This window comes from Hipposideros armiger, unplaced genomic scaffold (genome assembly GCF_001890085.2).
Source record: "Hipposideros armiger isolate ML-2016 unplaced genomic scaffold, ASM189008v1 scaffold_473, whole genome shotgun sequence".
Taxonomy (NCBI): Eukaryota; Metazoa; Chordata; class Mammalia; order Chiroptera; family Hipposideridae; genus Hipposideros; species Hipposideros armiger.
The window spans coordinates 886,167-907,921 of NW_017731823.1; the positions used below are offsets into that span (position 1 = coordinate 886,167).

The 21,755-nt window shown below is 32.4% G+C and overlaps 1 protein-coding gene across 2 annotated transcripts in view; it reads right to left on the bottom strand.

Moving 5' to 3' along the window:
• The window catches only part of BMP2K (BMP2 inducible kinase), a 111,665-nt gene that overhangs the window by 45,581 nt on the left and 44,329 nt on the right, over window positions 1–21,755 (bottom strand). For both annotated transcript variants that reach the window (XM_019666535.1, XM_019666534.1), the window contains exons 3-7: window positions 19,233–19,338; window positions 13,423–13,565; window positions 11,032–11,153; window positions 8,862–8,943; window positions 4,716–4,848 (exon numbers count right to left, since the gene is read on the bottom strand). In XM_019666535.1, the coding sequence (XP_019522080.1) occupies window positions 4,716–4,848; window positions 8,862–8,943; window positions 11,032–11,153; window positions 13,423–13,565; window positions 19,233–19,338 (586 nt within the window). The remainder of the gene's footprint in view (window positions 1–4,715; window positions 4,849–8,861; window positions 8,944–11,031; window positions 11,154–13,422; window positions 13,566–19,232; window positions 19,339–21,755) is intronic.

A 21,755-nucleotide genomic window follows, 5' to 3' on the forward strand; every position in this document is an offset into this window, starting at 1 on the left:
ACACACACACACACACACACACACACACACACACACACACACACACGGAGAGAATATCATTTAGCCAGAAAAAGGAAGGGAATCTTGCCATTTAAGTAACATGGATGGACCTGAGGGCATTATGCTAAATGAAAGAAGTCAGACAGAGGAAAAACAAATAACTTATATGTGGGATCTTAAAAATACAACAACTCATAGATACAGAGAACAGATTAGTGATTGCCAGAGGTGGGGGTTGGGGTGGGTGATATGGGTGAAGGAACAAACTTATAAAATTTATAAATATAAATTATATATATATTTTTTTATATATATATACATATAAATTATAAAATAAATATAAAATAAATTATAAAATAAATAAGGCCTGGGGATGTAATGTATAGTTTGGTGACTATAGTTAATATGGTATTGTATATTTGAAAATTGCTAAGAGTTGATCTCAAAAGGTCTCCTCATAAGGAACAAAATGTGTAACTATATGAGGTAAAGGATGTTAGACTTATTGTGGTGATCATCTCACAATATACACATATATCAAGTCATTTGTTATTTACCTGGAATTAATATAATATTATTTGTCAATTACATTTCAACTTAAAAAATAATAAGTTTAAACCTGATAGCTGCTAAGAGTAAGAGCTAGAACCATAAAGCAACAATAAGTGAGCAGACGCAAAAACTAGAAAAAATAAAGCTTTCCCTTCGGTTCATTACGATTCACTATATCACTGCACAAAGTAAGGGGTGAGAAAAATAGTTACAGTTAACTGTATATTCTGGAATATATGATAACTTATGGTAAGCCTTTGGTAGATGCACCATTAACCTGCAAAACCAAGTTCTGCTTCAAAGTATCCAAAGAAATTTCTGCAGGGCAAGTATATCTGAATGAGTTATCTGACAGCAGATACCCTGATCCTTATCCAGAAAACCAGAAATCAGGTTAGCTCAGGAAGAATTATAATAGGTATCAGTACTAGTGGTAGTGGTAGTTATCATGGATAATATTAAAGGCCATCTCTTACTGAGTACTTACATATGCTAAGAAGTACTTTTCATAATTCAATTTTCACAATAACCTTAAGAGGTAGGTACTTTTAATATGCTCATTTTGGAAATGAGATGGAAATAAATGGAGATGCCCAATATTTCATGCCAAAGAAGTGACAGAGCAGATGCAAGCCCAGTCCCTTTGGCTCCAGAGACCCTGTTCTTAATTTCCACCAGGCACTTCTTTAACAACCTTAACAGGAGCTAAAACAAAGGTGAGGCAACCAGCCTGCTGTCACTCATAGCTATTCATTCGGCAATCCTGTTAGTTTTGCTTCTTATTCTCCTCTAAATCTTCTCTAAATCCTTTGCAACTCTTAGATTCATAAATGGAAAGTGCTTCTTTCCTCACCCCCCAATCCATCTCTATTACTGTCTTATTGGAAAAGTTAACAGGAGCTAACAAGAAAAATTCTAAATAATTTACTCAGTTGCTTTTAAGAAAAAAATGTCCATAAAAAAGTATAATGAAAATAGTTAAACAGAGGTTTTTATGGACAGTAGGTAATAATAATACTGTTGACCAAATAGCGATAATCAAAAGTATATTTAATATTGAAGTAACCACAAGCCATACAGTTTAACAAAGATTAGGCATAGCTATTTCATTTTCAAATATCCTAACCATATAAAATAAATACAACTAGGATTAGTAAAAGTATGAAAACTAAAAAGATATGTGTCTTTTTAATACTTTATCTTATATGTGGGATCAACTACACTGCACAGATAGACAAATGGCAATAAAAAGTTTCACTTTCAAAAACTATGAGCACAGTTAAGCAATTCCTGGTCTTCTGAATACAGGATTTATTTCAAAGAAATGTAAATCACTAATTACATATTATAAAAGCAGACAGAGAAACCCTAAATAGTAGGATGAGAAACAGGCAAGGTCACATGTGAAAAATGTAAATAATAGAATTGTAAACAATCTAAATGTTTTTTAAAAAACATTACACATTGTAGATAATTATGTTGTAGCTTAAAAAAAATCTCTTTGTTAAGCTTTTACTACTGAAGACAATATTTAAAAAGTTAAGTCCACAAACACCCTTTGACAGGAGATAAAATACCAACATTTACTTCAATACTTTTATTTTAGTAAGTTATTTGTTTTAATTTTTGCCTAGCTCTGAAATAAGTTCAAAAACGTTAATACATGATCAAATTTATACTAATATTGAGGAAACTAAAATCTGTACATTTACTGACAAATAAAGGAAGTGTATGTTGCACAATAAAGCATCAATTAACTAGAGCCCAATTAGATGCTAAAATTATCAACAGGTGTTCAGCTTCTCAACCTTGCCATTTACACACATGAACACACACATACACACACACACACACACACACACACAGGGAGAGAGAGAAGGGTAAAAACCTAATGTAAGAAAATAAGATCTTATTTTAAGCAAATTAAATCATGAATCAGAGTATATATTGTCCAGTATATCATATAGTATCTCATTATCCAATGAGAATATTCAGAGTTTCTAGGACATTGCAAGATCCCCAACAAAATCCTCAGTTCAACTGTGATTAAAACTCTATTCTTAGCAATGAAACAGTGTCACAGTTACAATGACTCACAACAAGGGCTTCAATAAAAGGTTAAACTTCAATTAGCCAGAACATGAAACATCCAAAGTAAATTCCTCCATCTATTATTTGAGCATTCCAATTAATCAGTTCTTTCATGCTTTTGATGCCCTAATTTTTGGACAATGAAGGAGGAAAGCAACTGGATAAAATTGAGTGGGTTAGGGGTCTAATACTTACTCAAATAAATATACTCTAAGGGTATGTTTGCTCTTTGTAAAAATTCACATTCTACAAAATGGCAGGCTAAAAATAACAAGGCTAATGGGAAAACTAGATTTGGGACAGACCATTGAAAAACTATACAAATCTGTCACCAGAGCACTGACAAAAACATTAATTGGTACCTGGAAGGTAACTTGGACTGCCCAGGCAGGTAGCTTAACTTGGCTGGAGGCTGCCACAAGGATATAAAAACACATCAAAACAAGCCTGGGGGGTGCTCAATTAAGAAAGATAAAAGTAGAACTCTGGACCAGAGGAGCTGCTATTCAGGGGGCCACCATTAGTACAGAGCCACACAAAACTGAAAGGTAAATCTCTGTGGGAAGAAAACCCCAGGTACAAGCACTCATACTTACTGTTCTCCAATTAGAGCTAAAAGTGTTCACACACACCAAGTTCAGGAGCCAACCTTAGGCTATTTCCTTTCCCCTGTAAATTATAAGACCACTTCCTCCACCCCATTACTCTGGTTCCCCTTGCCTAAAAATATCCCGTATGAAGCAAACATCCTACATGAAGCAATGAAATTTTTGCGTTCCACTGACATAATTCTCCCATTTCTAACAGTGTGAATAAAACCACGTTATAGAAATAAAAAGATTATGCTTTAACAGGCAATTTTGCAGTGAGGCTAGGCATCCTTTTATGCTCCGTTTTTGTTTTTTGTTTTTTTACCTTTTTTCTTTTGGAGTGCTTCCCTTTTCTTTTGGATTTACATGAGCCTCATAAATTACAAGAGCTAGCCATTTGTCAAATGTGTAACAAAATTTTTTTTTCCCAATTGATCATTTTGATTTTATGCTGGGGTTCATGAGTTTGGGAGGACTTCGAATGGTTTAAATTTACATGTTAATGGATTGATCTCTTTTTTTCTAATTCCTGAGATTTAATGCCTAGCTTTACCTTATCCATTCCAGTGTTATAATTAAGTTCACACCTATTTTCAAGTACATTTGTTTTTATTCTTACATTTAAGTCTGACTTATCAAAAATTTTAGCATAAAGTTTAAGGTAGAGATCCAGCCTGATTTTTATTGTCTACAAATTGCTAATAAATATTTGTATTTCCTCCTATTTTTCTCCACTGAGGTGAATATTTAAAATGCAGAAAATGGAAAAGAAATTCTAGAAACACTTTAATTAAAACAGTGCTTAGAGGTGCCGTTTAAATACTGCATCTTCTTAATATATTTTAGTATCTGATGGTCTGTCCCCTCCCTCAAATCATCTTATCCAGAAATTTTACCATGTACATATATTATAAAAAATTAAATTATAGTATCAAAAGGAAGAAAAAAATCTTACGAGAAGGTTGGATGGAAGAGTGAGGTATTCTTTTGGAATCAAAGGCCCACAGGCTTACCCATTTGATACTACACTTAGGTTGCTTTCCGATAACCATTTTATAGTCAATAAAAAATTGATATTAAAAAGAGTGGTCAAATAAGCTACAATCTAAGATTAGCAAAACTTTAACCCAAAGAAGCAACAGATCTGGACATTTGGATTTCAAAAGATCAAAGGCTGAATAATTAAATGTTATGCTGTAAGTTTTTCCAGAAATTCCTGTTTCCTTAATTACATAATCTCTGTGTTCTACAAAAGCTTATCTAGGGGCTTAAAAATATCCATGTACTAGTCAGAAATTAGGCTGCTTTCATTCCTATAAAAGTCTACAAACATCTTTTTTTAATGTTTTTCTTTATTATAGCTTCATAAATTTATAATAAATAAAATTAAAAGACTGGATTTAGATAAAAGGATATACTCATAAATAGTAGGCTCTAAGTAAAGTATCCAACCACTTTCTCATAAATTTTCCAAGTACTTACTTATTAAGCAATGTATGTTATGGGAATAACGAGAGTTGTCTGGGATGGTGAAGTTGCCATCACAGATAGCAACCTGGCTCTCACCAAAAGGAAGAGTGAAGAAACAAAGCTTATACAGTAAACATCCAAGTGCCTGTAAAAGAAGCATGAATATCATCAGAGCTCAAGTAATCAACCACAAGACATAAAAATAGCAGTAAACCAAAAACTAAATACTCTATTTAAAAAAAAAGTCTAATGTTTCTATACTGAATCAACCTTTCTACAAATGACTGCTTCAACAAATTAATGTGCTTATTTTTTGAGAAGACATTTAACTGTATCACTTCCATGTTTTTCTATCATATTTGTAGCAAGTTGCCTGAATTAATGCCATCATATAACTCTAAATCATGAATAACTAAAATTAGAAGTGGTTGGTCCCTTTTGGGGAAAAAATTATACTTTATTTCTTCTACAAGAAAAATATATATTTAGTATATAACTAGCACATAACCAACAAAGTAAGCAAGCACAAGGCTCCTTCTAGCAGCAATTTTTAAAAATTCACTCTAAAACATGGTTTAAAATCCTGGGATTCCAAATGTGACTTAGCCAGCACAGTTAAACTGATGAGACAACCATTAATACATTTGTACTAGTTATTCACAAAGCATGCGTCACTATTTCATACAATAAAAATAGTTCTCTATTCCTGTGTATTATAAAATCCTATGATTTTGTTGTCTATTATACTAATGTTTGTTACCTGGGTAATTACATTAAAACTCAAAAAGGAAAGGCTCTGTCTGCTTCACTTGTATAGCTTAATAGACATCATAGCACTAATAAATCTACTTGCAGACTGACAATGAAGACAGAAGACCCTAAAACACAATTTTCTAGCTAAACTACTAACAGCTCAAACCTGAGAAGCTGCAATAAAATGTGATTTTTAGCTCAAGAAATCATTATGTTGTCACAAGAAATGTCACCCACAAGCTTTAATATTATAAGGGGCGTTTCTATTTCTAAACAGATTGTATAAAATTATCCAATAGTACACAATTATATCAACAATGCTGAAATGTGGCCTTACTATCTAAAAATTAGCAAATTGGCTTTCCTTTATTGCATTTTCTCCACATATCAACTTAGCAAATGCAACTAACAAATACACTAAGTTTTATAAAAGCTGTAAGATCACAATATACAGAAACAGTTGCGTGAGTTCAATAATTTGTTATTTTCAATATTATAACAGTCTTCCAATGAAAAAAATGTAAAGGCTGTAGAAATTTCAATATATTCTTTCAAAGATATCACTGGGTTATTTATTATATGACTAAAAAAATTGTAAAGATTCTGAATATAAATAACCAGTTCAATGTGGCTTAAAAAAACTTTTGATGCTTACCAGAGGGTAAGCGGGGAGAGGGATGGTAGTAGAGGGTAAAGGAGATCAAATATATGGTGATGGAAGGAGAACTGACTCTGGGTGGTGAACACATAATGCAATATATAGATGATGTATTATAGAATTGTACACTTGAAACCTATGTAGTTTTGTTGACCATTGTCACCCCAATAAATTTTAATTTAAAAAATGTATAAAAAGCCCAAAACCTTATGATGCTTTGTTCTGTAAGGAAAATATCTTTAGCATGCAGGCAGTAAACTGAGCATATGGCTCCCTTAAGTACACTAAAAAAATACTATTAATGGTGTAATATCCACATTAAATTACACCTTTCTCCTACCCAGATAATAGTCTAGGCAAAAGAGATCTGCATTTTAGCCCATTTTATCTTGTCAATTAAACTTTTAGTAATGTGTCTCATGTTAGACTAAACGTTGTGGGAGTTCCCATATAAGAATTTTAGACAGCAATGTCAGTATACTTAAAAAACATAAATCTAGGGCCGGCTGAGTGGCTCAGTTGATGAAGAGCTCACTCAAGATTGTGAGCTCTGAGCAACAGTGGTTTGAGTCCCGGCCCAGCCTGAGTTGCCGCCCTGCTGCCAACAGGTGGCAGGATGGCTCAGCTAAAAGAAAAAACAAACATAAATCTAAAATACTCTGCTTCACATATGTGAACACAATGAAGGGTCCTAATTTTTTCATCCCAAAGGCATTTTCCTCTTTATCCATTTGATACTATGAGAATTGTTCAAAAAACAAGAGGAAACAAATGGTCTGATTTTGAAGGCGATCATCATCTTCCATTTTCCTCATTAAAAGGTAACATGAAGCATCTCTCACTGAATTTACTAATGCTTAATAAAATCAGCATCCTAGATCTTAGGATTAAAATAACCTACAATGGAAATTCCCAGGCAAAAAAAAAAAAAATCCCAAAAAACAAAGCTAAATGAATACTCTAACCCCAGCATTGTGATAACCTCAGTATCATAACTCTCTGAATCAGTATTATCCTGAAATAAGATCAGAAATACGATTCCTCACCAACACGAATTAAATATTTTACTGCATATTCTGGAATTCGCACCTAAAACGTTGCAGCATACTTACTTCTGTTTCACCTGAGCTAAGATAAGCACAAAAATGACATCATGGAAATTAACGCTGTATCTCTGTCATGCATATAAACATAGGTTCTGTTTTCTGATTCTGATTATTTTTCTTGCTTCTTTTCTATCTTTCAGTATCTATGTATAATCCCACAGCTATACCCAGTTATCCATTATAGAAACACTACTCCATATACTAATCTATAAATGGTCTAAATTTTAAAGTTATCACTGACAACTTACTGTGCTGCTTGGCATACATACTGATGTGTGATAAGTCTGATGAAAAATGAACAATAATAAAAAAGTTCCTCCTCTACTTTTTATTAAGATATTGGGTAACAATCGTGTGCTTAGAGAAATTTTTTTTTAGTCAACCTTTGATGATTTCAAAACAGTAATTGAGCTATGACGTTTGTCGTTTCCTCTGCTGTTGAAATACTCTTTTAGTGATATGGATTTCAACAGCAGTTACAAAGTTAGGCCAGAAAAGATTTCCACAACCACTTATAATACCTTGATTTTATCAATTGAGATCATATTGAATTTGCTTTCTATGTTATACTATAAGCTATTTAATGAGTCAAAGGTTAATGCTGAGAAAAGCAAACTGAATTTGAGTTATACAAAATGGTGGTCTACAAGCAATACCAAATTAAATCTAAGTTACTCATGGTTTGATTCAGTTATGTATATGACTAAAAAATTCAACCACCAAAAGATTTAAGAACCACTGTTTGGTGGAAAAGTATATATTATATAGACAGATGAAAAGATAGCCAAGATATTCTTTTAGAGTCTTTGGGTATCCCAACCCCTACTAGGGAGGAGAACCAAGGTTTTGGTTTCACACAATAAGCTCAACTACCTTCTATTTAAAAAACGTTTTTAAACACTATGTTTAAAAAAGAAAATAAACATGACTTTTCTTGTAAACTCTAGAAGCATTGCCAAAGGATTTTTTTCCTCCATCCCTAATATGGTCACTAGTGGTAGATACAGCTAAATACTGGTTGAATTTAAATGAATTCACATTTAAAACAGACTTTCCTGCTAGTCTATTAAATACAGCCAAAACATTTTACTTATGAAATAAGTTCTTAGAGGTATTGACATTCTAACATAAAGTTCAACTATACTGAAACATGATCTATCTCAATAATTAAATCCAGATATATATGCTAAATGATAAAGAATTTCAATATATACAAGTTAGTCAATGGCATGTTTATAATTAGAAAAGTTTGACTTACGTAAATTTCCATTAAAAAGACCCTAAAGTACCCCAGAAAATTATCAGTGTTACATCCAGCTTTTCCATAAAGTGAGCAATGAAAATTCCACTTTATAAAAAAAGTGTTAATACTCATATATAATCTAAACTCTAATAATTACTGTGGTAAAAAGTTACATTATATGGAAGTTCTTTATTTGTTTTTTTATACCTAAGCTTTCCATCTCAGGATTAAGAAGATAAAATGTTCTAATATTTTTCATCTCCTCAAAAAGCAGCTCTACTCTACACTACTCTTCTACTTATTAGGAAACACCTTTTGGAAGGCAGAGGCAAAATAATAAACTGAAATCATATTTTTTTAATGTGGTTAGAGAAAATGTCAACCTTTCTTGGTCTTACCCAGATATCAGCCTTGGTGGTGATGGGTTTCCCTCCATAAAGGTTGATCATTTCAGGAGCTCTGTATGACAGAGTTGTATACCTGGTAGTAAATAAGTGAAATGGAGTGGAGATATGAAAAAAACAACAGCTATGACATTGTTTCTACATAAAAAACTGTAAAAAACTTCTCAGTTCAATAACATTACATTAAAAAAAATACTATTTTTAAAAGCCCATTTTAAAAGTACATCAAGGATTAAACAAAGCATATATACACATTTTTATTTAACAAGTGCAATAACATCTTCAATGACAAACACCTTAATTTTCTTTAACAGAAAAATCTTAAAGCACTAGAAACATAGTTTTCCTTGAATTTCTTATTTGAAATAATATAATTTGGCTACAAAAATATCCTTGTCAAAATACGTTAGTCTATTTAAAAGTAAAACTTCCATTATCTCAAAAAATTAACTTGTATGTTTATTAAGCAGTTTGTTTTTATGGGCTCTAACATATTTCCTTTGTACATGGTAGTAAACCTCCTTTAGGTTTATTTTTGTAACTGTTGTTTTAAAAATAATCATGGTGCCATAATTCTAACTACACTAATTAAGTACACTTCTAATACTGACTGCCAGCATAAGCTATTTCAAATTACAAAATACTGTGAAAATTTACCAATATAAAAACCCCAAATACGTTATGAACAGAATATTTTAATGAAGTAGTGCTCTATTTCATGGCAGAAATGACCAGAATATGAAAGGACTTCCTACATCATTGCATAATTTAAAATTCATTTTGAGTATTTACACATTTTATTTTATAGGAGGTAGCTTAAAGGTCAACAGTCTACCGTCCTACGTTTCCCAATTACCCTGACTGATGGGCCATGCTGAATGATAATCACTACAGAGCAGCAACCTAAGGGGCCAGAATACGAACTGCACGAGGGCAGGACTTTTGTTCACTGCTATACTAAGCTCCAAAAACAGTGTCCATTACATTGTAGGCCCTAAATAAATACCTGTTTATAAATGGTTAGACCATTAACTCCTCAGCTGAGCCACGGAGCACAAGAACCCCTCATAGTTGGCGTTTATCACTAATACAAAATTCTACTGAACCTCAACTACATTTCAGATCTCAAAAGCAAGAAATAAACTTCCAGTAAGTCAGAGATGCCTGAGCAGAATCCTATAGCAGCCATTATATACCACAATCCTATCTTTTAAAAATTATATTCCAAAGAATCCAATTCAATAATTTATTGTTCTTGAGTTCTTCAGGACATTTATACATTTACTAAGGAGTTTGTTTTTGTGAAATCTAACCATCATCACAGGCTAAGTTTTCTGAATAGAAATACAGTGTCTAGCAATCCATAGTGTTATACAAATGGGCCAGACTAATATCAGCTCTACTTGAGCTATTTTAAAATATATGTATCACAGTTCAAATAATAGCTCCTAAATAGTCTTAATTGAAAATTTATGAAGAAGTGTGGAGGGCAACTTAGAAAAGGTAGCTATAACTACTTAAAATTCCTATTCTGACAGATCTTTCTGCAGCCTATCATTTTATTAAGGTGATCTATGATTTACCAACAGTTCTATTTTCTAAAACTATAAAGCAAAACAGGAAAACGTCTTTACAGGTACTCTAGCAACCATAAAAAGTACAAGAATAAGAAAACATAAAACAGATATAACTTATTTTTCTACTAGAGAGCTTTCCAATACACTATTATAAAGTAACATGTTTTCCCCATAGTTTTCAATGCCTAGAAGTTAATCTCATTAATAGTAAATATGAAGTAAAAGCTTAAATGTTCTCAAATAATTTAAGTTTATCCTAACAAATCCCCAGTATTAGTAAAAACAAAGATGTTTAACTGAACTCAACAATCACTTAAAACTCCCTTTAATAATTCCACTAATTACTACAGCTTATTTAACAACTTTCTTGATAAATCTTTTTACAAAGCAGATGAAAAACTTGTATCCGTAGTAAAACGTATTTTGTAGTAAGCTAGATCAGACATAAATTAGTCAATGTCTATAACAGAAATATTTTGAAGAAATCTATGAATGGAATATCTAAAATTTGTATTAGCAGAGCTGGTAACAGACCCAAGTTAACTAAAATTCCCATGACACAAAACGCAATATAGATAGAAACTTACTTTTTAATTTCTTCTTCTACTATATTCACTCCATCTTTCTGAGGATTTAGAAACTTATTAGTGGCACTGCCAAAATCACAAAGTACATAGTTTCCACCATCATTCAACAAAATATTTTCTACCTTAAGAAAAGAAAATCAGTAATTAGTATTTTCAAAATGAAAATTATCTTTTTCTTTTTTCTGATTTTTTTTTATTAGTTTCAGGTGTACAAAACAATGCAATCCCCCTCACAAAGTGACAACCCCCCTTCCCAATCCACCGCCCCCCCCATATCATACATATCTATTACAATTCCATTGACTCTACTCCCCAGAAAATAACCTTTTTACAACCATGATTTTACACAATAAACATTGAGGGTTTGTTTTACATATATATATAGTGTGTGTGTGTGTAAATAACCTCAAATTATGAGAAAAGATAAATAAATCAGACCAAAAATACAGTCTAATATGTCTACTGCTTCTCTTATTAAGAACAGAGAAGTGCTTCTCCCATCCCAGGTATTTTTGCAGGGGCCAAAAAACCCTAAACCCTCTCAAAAATGGCTTCAATGAAAGAGAAGAACTGGTGGCAATTAGAGCCTATACTGTAACTCCATTTTTCTCCATTTCTGACTCTTCAGCTTATCTACAGATAAGCAATAACGAAAAGCATTAACCTCTGATTGACTCCAAATACCATTTTTATCTATAATACTACACTGAAAAATAAAGACTTGACTTTATGCCTTAACTTGGAGATCAGAGTTGTAGTAACTTAAGTAAACAAATTATATGCACAGTTTCTAGAACAGGAGAATGTGGGTTTACAGCCCAACTTTGCTACTCACTAGTTGTGTACCCTCGGACAACTTGCTTAACCACTCTGTGCCTTAGTTTTCATATCTTTAGAATGGGACAGAGAATATCTATAGATTTTATATATGTTATAGGTTTTATAACATGAGATTGCTGTAAAACTTAAATGAATTAAAACATGTAGAGTGCTTAGAATGGTGACTGAATAAGGTAAGCACTCGATAAATGGTACTATTTTTATTACATTTTTTCCTCAATATTTTTTATTTTTATCATAGTCTTGTAGTCTTGGATAATTCAATCTCTCTTTCTACTTGATCAAAATACTCACATTACTTTTTCATTATAATTTTTCTTCTATATTTCATTTTAGTCTACTTTTTAAAAGATGTGCATACAATAAAGATTTGAACAACAAATCTACTTAAACAAATGTAGGCTTGCAAAAATTTAGGCATGCCAAAAGAACTAATCATATGAAATATGGCCTATAACAAATTATGCTGTTCATTTTTTCTGGTTTTAAATCAAGAAGACTCAGCTGAAAACACCTGTATGAAAAAAGTTAATGAGCTTTAATAATTTTGAATAATCTAAAAAAGTCATGCCAAATTATTAGGGAAAATGTAAAAGTTGCATATTCAAAAGAAATGAAATAAACTATACTGGTTATCCAAATTAAGAGACAGAGGTCTGCAGTCATGCATTTCAATCCTGGCTTACCTTATATCCTATTACTGTAGGTTTCACTAGATGATGCTTTCATGGTTAACATCTATATTTTAAATGACAGCTCCTATTCTCTTGTATCTTAAAGTGTTTTATTATCACCTTTCATAAATTTTATATAATCAGTCAGAACTGGGATTCATTCATTTGTTAAATATTAATTATTAAGACCCAGCTACATGCCAGGCACCATTCTAAATGCTTGGATAAATCATTACAAAAGAGAAAAATCTCTGCCCACATGGAGCTTACATTCTCGTGGGAGAGGACAGAAAATAAATAATAGGCATAATACATAAGCAAATTATACAGTATCTTAGGAGGTGACATGTGATAATAAAAGGTAGAGGCGGTGGAGAACGGGAATGTTAGGTTGTAATTATAAGTAAGGTTATGTAACATAGAACTCATTTGAAAAGGTAAATCTGAGCAAACTTGAAAGAGGTAAAGGTTAGCCATGGAATATCTGGGCATAAAGAATTTCAGGAAGAGGAATTTTTGTATTTTTAGTGTTTGTCGGTATCAAAGAAGACACCTGTAGTTCTACAAGATATGTGTACTGATATCTCTAGCAGTATGATGCTAGGAATGTTCAATCCCCTTTGGGGACTTTTTCCAATGTAACAAGTGGGTACCGTATATAAGAGCCCACAGCCCACAAATAGGTAAGATCAAGTGACTTTGAATACTATCACCATCAAATTCTACAGTCAGTCTTTTGATGGCCCCAGGAAAGGTAAGAGGACAGAGACCAATCTCAGTGCTGGTAATAAAAACTGGTTTAAATGAAACTAGTCCAAGAACATTTTAACTTGAAAGCTTAAAATGTATTAATCCGTAAGTATTCTAAAGCTCATACCTTCAGATCCCGGTGAATTATTGGAGTCTTACACTGATGCAACCTTGCAACAGCTTCACAGGTATCACAGAATATCCGTAACACTTCTGGTTCCGTAAAACCTGTCTGCAGCTTCTTGTTCATCTGATTCACTACCTGCCCAGCTAACCAAAGAACTAATTTTGAGAGACATATTTCTAATAAATGCAGCCTATCACAAAAAAATTTAGAAATGCCTTTATGGTCTCAGGTACTAGGGAATTGGGAATTGTTTTTTTTCATAATTCTCATATAAGGAGGCTTAGTATACCATAATGTTTTTATTCAATGAAATACATTTTTTTCACATTTCACATCACTAAGATGAGAACATCTTAAGATAGATGATGTCCTAATACTATTGCCATTTTTTAACATTTTAACATCTCTAAAATTAGAGTGTACCTTATAATTGACAGCATCACAGATTTGAAAAAAGGTATTCCACACTGTACTAGTTTTTAAGTAAACAATGGTAAACAAAAATAAAGTTTCTATTATCATGCAATTTGTAGTCTAAAAGCAGAGATGAACACTAAAAAATCACACAAATAAATGCGCATCATAGTTATGTACACTAATATGAGAGAAACATGAATTTAAATTGTTGAAGGAGGATGGGGAGGAGAGGCTATCAGATAAGGTAGGTTTAAGAAAGTGAGATTTATGTTGAGAATGAAGGAGAGGCAAGAATTGACCAGGCGGAGATCTGGGACAAGAGCACGCCAGCCATAGTGAGTGGCATGTCCAAAGGCCTCTGGTTTGGGGAAGAGCTTAATGACTTTGAATAACTTAAGGAAAGCCAGAGTGGATATGGTCTAGGAAGCAGAGAAGAGAGTAAGACAAGACGAGACTGACAAGGCAGACAGCACACAGCAATACTTTAGATCTTAACTAAAGAACTAGGAATCCTCCTGATCTGACATTTTAAAGGATTGCCTGGATTGCGGGATTAGGGAATTACAAAAGCAGAAATGAGAGCTGGGTTAGGAGGCTTACTGCTCTACAGCAGGTAAGAGACAACAGGCAGAGTAACTTACTAAAATCATGTAATAGCCACACATGAGCCCTGAGAGGATTATATTACAATACACAATAATTGACAGTCTAATAATGACAATTCTTAATTATTATGAAGTTAACTATCATCATATTTTAAGAACACAAGTAAATATGTGGTTCATTCAGAAAGCATTCTGATAAAAATCAAGTTTGGGAATTTAAAAAGGTAGGCTTATGTTAACTTGAAACTTTCCTTTAACTAGGTTGGATAAATAAACGTTTGCTACTTTGTAATCTGTAAGAAGGTGCATACACACCTGATCCTTTTATCATTACTGTCTAAACAGCATTCTCATGTTATTTTCTGAAATAGATGCTTTTTCCTTAGAATGTTAAAGCAGAAGCAACGCTAACTTTTACCTACCAATCTCTAGCTTTCAGAAAACTCAGGTCTATTTGGTTGTAATTTGTTCAGGGTGTCTCCTAAGAGTGAGGCACCTGACAAGACAGCAGTTTCCTTCATCCTCTTGTCAGACACCCTGACTCATTTTAGCCAAAAATTAAACAGGGTGAAAAATGTTTTCTTGCGGTGTTCATTCACATTCTTGAAACACCATTTCACAACTAAAGAAATCAAAACCTTGAACTCATCCCACCTCTTCTAAATGTTCAATGTTGGAATGAGTAGAATGAATTTTAAACAAATGTTAGTCCTCCTTTTTTCATTCAGAGATCTTTGCTAGAAACCTTGAATCACAAAATCCAACTCCCCCCACCCCCCAAAAAAAAGCTAAAAGCTGTATTTGAGCTGCATTTCAAATGTAGACATAAATAAGAATTCATTATTCAAAATCAAACTCTTCTGAAAATTATAAGATTATGCTAATGAAAAATAAGATTTAAAAATCAAGCACTTGCATACTGAAGGTCTTTTAAAGCAAGATACAGATAGATAGCTCTCAAATCTTTCCATATTTTTCAAATAAGCATTATCTCCTCAACAAAAGCTTTTATACTACGTCCAATTTCACCACTAAAATAAAAAAGTCAACATTTTCCTGACCTCTTAAGGTAGTTGTCCAGCAATCTTCGTATCTCTGATTATACAACAGAACAAGGCAGAAGTGGCAGTGTGCCAGTCCCAAGCCTAGGCCTTAAGAGCCTTCACATCCTCCACTTGCCCTCTTGTGTTTCTACCATCTCCATGAGAAAAACACCCCCAGGATAGCTTCCTAGTGCCAGGAAGATGACAAGGAATATGTGAAACAAGTCCCAGCAAACCCACTGGCATGTGAGCAAGCCAAGGCAAACGGAGTAGTGTCACCCCACCAAGCTCAGTCTAGAACAGCTGGCCCACTGATACACAAGCAATATAGTATAAATAACTGTTGTTTTACGTTATTGAGTTTTGGAATGTTTTGTTATTAAGCAAAAGTTAACAGATATATTATCCATGGGGATTCCTACGGAACACTTCCTAGAAATAAAAGTGCTTTTCATAAAATAATAGAAGTATACTCAAAATGCCAACTCTGATTTCTGAAAATTTGGTACCTAAAGCACACAATCTCTCTCTTTAACCTATATACATCAGAACATTAGCAAATTAAGCAGCACCACACCATGACCCTGCGGAGATCTAACATTTGACAAAAAAGGATTGTAAGCACTTGATACCTGAAGCCATTGGGGGGTGGGAGGGCATATCAGTTATTTAACACATTCTTCTACTTGCTACACAGCTTTATCTCTACATAATCAAAACCAGTGTACCTGAGCTATAATACACTGATTCCTTCACTAAAGTACCTTCATTCTTAAACAATTTTAGCAACACAATTAGCTTTTATATAGGAAGTAAGGGGAGAGCATGTATTGGCCCTTTTTTTACCCCTCCAACTCACGTGTCCCCCATTGGAGTAAAAGAAACTTATTGATTCATCTGAGAAAAGGAACTGAGCATGCTCTATTCAGACCCTCTGGATTCCTTTTCTTAAGATATAACTGCCCTCTCAGAGGATACATTCTGATCTGTAATAAATACAGTAAGCTTATTTGGTGAAGCACTTAAAGAAAACTTCTAACATGATAGAGGAGGCATAACAACAAATAGAAAAGAAATTCAGAAAAAAACAAAAACACAAGGAATAGAAGAAAAATCTGTTTAAAAACTGTAATTAATATCTGCAGACAAAATATCTGCACCTAAAACAAGAGCAAGGTATATTTTTAACAAAGAACAACATTAAGAAAACAAGAAAGAGTTCTTGGAAATTAAAAATAACATGGCAGAAACACAAAATTTATAGAGGAGCTGACAGGTGCATTGAAGAAATGTTCCCAACACAAGTAAAATAAAAAAGAAAGAAAATCAGAGAACTGATCAATTTAAGAATACTAATATCCTAAAAATGAGAGGTCCAAAAAAACAGAGGAAATGAAAGAGAAAAGTGTCAAAAAATGTCCATGGAAAAAACAGTTCACATAAAAAAACTGAGGAACCACAATGCATCCAACTTCTCCACAGTTAACACAAGGAAAAAAATGAAATAATGCCATCAAAATTGTAGATAAAAATTATATCTAATCTACAATCCTTTATCCAGCCAAATTAACAAACAAAATATTTCTATATATGCAAGGTTTCAGAAACATTTCCTTCCATAAATCCCTTATCAGAAACCTACTGAAAACTACGCTCTCAAAGGCAAGTGGAAGGCCTGCGCATTGGGGAGTCTGACAGGAGGGAGGCAAAGGGAATTCCCAGAACAGCAGCAAAATGTTGTTCAAAATAAGCTGAACTAAAGTCTCCCGAAAGGATATTTCTAAGGACGGAAAAGATGAAACTGACACAAATATTAAAATGTTTAAACATACTGAATAAAGATTCATGCTTCCATTGGGGATGTGAGGCTAAAATACTAATATGTATGAAGGAAATTAGGCAAATTAAAATTGGGATAATTATTAATTCCAGGAAAAATGAAAAGTATAAAAAAGAAAATGCAATTATAGACAATTACATGCCACAATTTAATGGCAAACACATTAATTTATACATTGATTATTAATTTAATCTAAAACTGAGACTATACTACATTGACAGGGAAATCCCCAACACTAACAGTAAAATCCTCATTTTTTTCTTGGAGATACAACCTAAAACAGAAAAACTGAAAATCAGCACTAGCGAACTTTCAAGAGCTCAGAATCACATACTTCCCCTGATTTTCTAAGTTCCTTCTCTTTCATACTGGAAGAATCTCACTGAAACTACAGGTTCTCCTCTACATAATGCAGTAGAGAAATATGGAAGTAAATATGAGAAGAAAAACATCTCAAGAATTTTAAAATAAATGCCTCCAGAGAGAGAATAGCACAGAAGGATATTGACTTAGTATAGCTTAACAGATCTACTATTGAACTTTTTAAAATATATGTATGAATAGCTTTGATAAAAATAAAAATTTCATGTAAACAAAGCTTGCTGATTCAAACCAGATTAAAAAATTTAATTTTTAAAAAGCAAAAGAATGCCTTTCTCAAACAAACAATTTGTCCCCTAAAATTGGAAATTCATTTGGTTCCCCTTTTAAAATGTCTTCTGGATGACCATTAATTAAATTCACCCAGGGTTATAATTATGTCCAATTCAATTATCGTTAAAAAGTTACAAGTAGCCATTAATCAACTATAATCCAGCTAAGAATCAGCACCATAAATGCTAGAATTCAGGAAACTGAGGTACAGAAAATCAGTATCTTCTCCTTAAAGAGTTCATCACAATGCTTTACAGTAGAAAAGATGATATATAATTAAAACGATCATGAAAACATCTAACTTTTTATATTATATATGGAAATAAGTTACAAATATATCACAGTAGATAATATATTAATTCGCTTCATTTTCCTCTGTCCCTTCCACCTTACAATACTGGAGTAAATGAGACCATATTTTCTCCATCACCACTATCATCATCCTTATCCTCCAACCTTCAGGAAATGACAAGAGTTCCTGGTATAATTAACAATCATAACTGTCTTAAGAGACTCTAAATATAAACCAGGACTTTCTGGAACCTAATTGCCAGATATAGTCTGATTTAAAAAAATAAAAATTAAAAAACAGAGCAAGTTTGCAGGAAATGGATTAATTGCTCCCTTCATACATGAAAGTAAAAAAAAAAAATTTCAGGGAGTTTTTAAAAGTTATTATTATTATTATTATTATTATTATTATTATGGCATAGTATACAAGTAATTATTTATCTAAAAATGATACATTAGGTCCAAATAAAATGTGGTTTTTCTATTTTCTGATATTCACAAAAGCACCCCAAAATACCAAATGATACAAGTTTATAAAAATTATAGTTCAAAATATATCCTCTAAATTAATTACATTTAATATGTTGAAAGATAACATGGTAGCGTGCTGGAAAAAAATCTTATAACACTAATATTGATACATTATGCTCTGTTTGTTTGGATTATAAAAGTAATGTATAAGGAGCATGAAGTGTATCTGCTCTTTTCTTGCTTAGATTTCCTGTTTTAAACCCAACAGGATTTTTCTTTGTCCATTTACTTGCTCATATCATTACTGTAGCAACCATGACTAGGTTTTAAATATTTTTGACAGTATTCCTTAATTAGACAGATAATTAAAGCTAAGATTGCAATAAGTGCCTAGAATAAGGTGACAGCTGCCCTGGGAGAAATCAAGACACCTAGTAACCCATTTTAAGGCCTTTTTTTAGTATAAAACAAATGCAGAAAAACACTTACCTCGACAATATTCCATTAAAATAAGCACCTCCCATACATTATCACTAACTGAATTAACGGCACAGTCCAAATAACCCACAATATTTTTGTGACCAGACAGCTCTTTCTGAAAAAAAATAAACAAAATTTTAAGAATCTGAAAACACACATTTTAAAGCTCTTTCATTAACAGTGGTTTGAAGTCTACATTAATGTATTTAAAGAATTTCAAAAAGTAAGAATTAAGCATCAGTATGGAATCTGACATATATCAAAAAGGTTTCCACAGTTCCAATGCAAAGTATTTACATGTAACTGTCATTTTCTGACAGGCAAATATTCAGTGAATACTTATTTTTATATTCAGTTAAGGAAAAAGATGGTTCACTCAAAAGTAACAGTCTCCAAAAGTCAATGTGCAAGATAGTACTTAGGGACTCAAAAATAAAATATCAGAATTTTTACTTATATTTATTTTTATCTAAAAAAAATTAAGTTCTAATATTTACAAACTAAAAATTATATTCTTAGTTCATTGTTTTGCATACAACATAATGCAGTTAATGTATACCTAGTTAAGTGGTTTTTTAATGTATTTTAAAATAACCTAAAATATGAACAAGTGGCTAAAAGAGATTTCTGTAAAGGAACCATAAAGATAACACTAATAACACAAGTACAAGGAAATAAGAAGAAAATGGCAAATCTGACATTTTTTGCTCCTAGTATAAGATAAACATCAGAATACAAAGGTTAAAAATAATCAAGATCTAATTAAGTCTCTCTGGAAATTGCAAAACAATTATCATGAATACTATTTTAAATGAATTTACATCCATTATCATTAATAATAAACCTAGTTTTAACTGTGTGATGCAATTTGAGATGCTGGCTAATGGCAGCACAACATGTGAGTAATTCATAAATAAATATAAATGCAGAAAGGGTCATCAAAAAAAAGTTGGAAGACCACTGCTCTAAAGAGCTAATCTCCCTGAAATATCTTGTTCAAAAGCATAGGATTTGAGTGTCGCTACTGTTGCTGACAACTATGTTTTTATATCTCAAAATTATACATACTCCCATTCAAAAGAAGAAATATGGCACAATATTATCATATCTGGGCTCAAGTTTAGAGAACTTAGTCTAAGATTACCCCATTATCTTGGGGTAAATCTTTTCACTCTTTTGGTTCATAGTCTAACCTTTAAAAAAGCAAGTCTCATAGCATAATCAACTCTAGTCTAGCTAAGGAATAAGGACCCTAAAAGCAGAATTCAGGTAAGTCAGATTGTATAAATGTGGCTATCTTCAAACAAAAGAGGCCAAAATATGTGTGTTGATAAAGTTGATACAAATAAGAAATCCCTCTTAGCTGTTCATTAAGAAGGACTGACATTAATAACAAGTATTTACAAGGATGTGGGAAAACTGAAATATCCATGTATAAATGTCTAACCACTACATTGTACACCTGAAACTAATATAATATTGAATGTCAACTATAATTGAAAAATTGTAAAAGTTAAAAAAAAAAAAAAAAGAAAAACAGGAACACTCATACATTGCTGGTATGAACATAAAATGGTTCAACTGCTGTGGAAAACAGTTTAGTGGCTCTTTAAAAAGCTAAACACAGAATGACCATATAACCCGGCAACACCACCCCCAGATATATACCCAAAAGAACTAAAAACAGGTACTCAAATACACATACACACATATTCATAGCCAAAAGGCAGAAACAACCCAAATGTCCATCAATGTTTTTTTTTAAAGTCCAACAACAAATGGATAAACAAACTGTGATACGTGTATATACACACATACAAAAAATAGAATTTTATTTAATAGCCATAAACAAGAATGAAGTCATGATACATGCTATAATGTGGAAACCTCAAAAACATGCTAAGCAAAAGAAGCCAGACACAAAAGGTAACATAGTGCATGACTCCATTTATATGAAATTTTCAGAACAGCTAAGTCCACAGCGACAGAATATAGACAGGTGGTTGCCAGTGACTGAAACATGGGGAGAATGGGGAGTAACTGCTTAATGGGCAGGGAGTTTCCTCTTGGAGTGACAAAAAGATTTTAGAACCAGGTCGAGGTGGTGGTTGCACAACATTGTGAATGTACAATGTCACTAAACTATTCACCTTAAAACAGTTAATTTTATATTATGATAATTTCACCTGAATTAAAAAATTAAATATATATATATATATATTTATTAAGAAGCATATATATATATTAATATATATATATTATATATATAATATATATATATTAAGTAGCACTTGATAAATAGTCGTTGAGGAGTAAGAAGAGAACAAAAGAAAAGGGGACAAAGAAAAGGAAGAGCAGCAGAACAAGAAGCCACCCAGAGCACTGAGACTATTTTTTTTTTTTACTGTTTAGACTAGTTAACTGAGTTGCTGAAATTTTCTTTAATATCCTATTAAAACACTTTTCACTTTTCCTAAATTTAAAAAAAAATTTGCTCTTGCTGAAGGATACCTTGTATATCGCAGAGTGCAC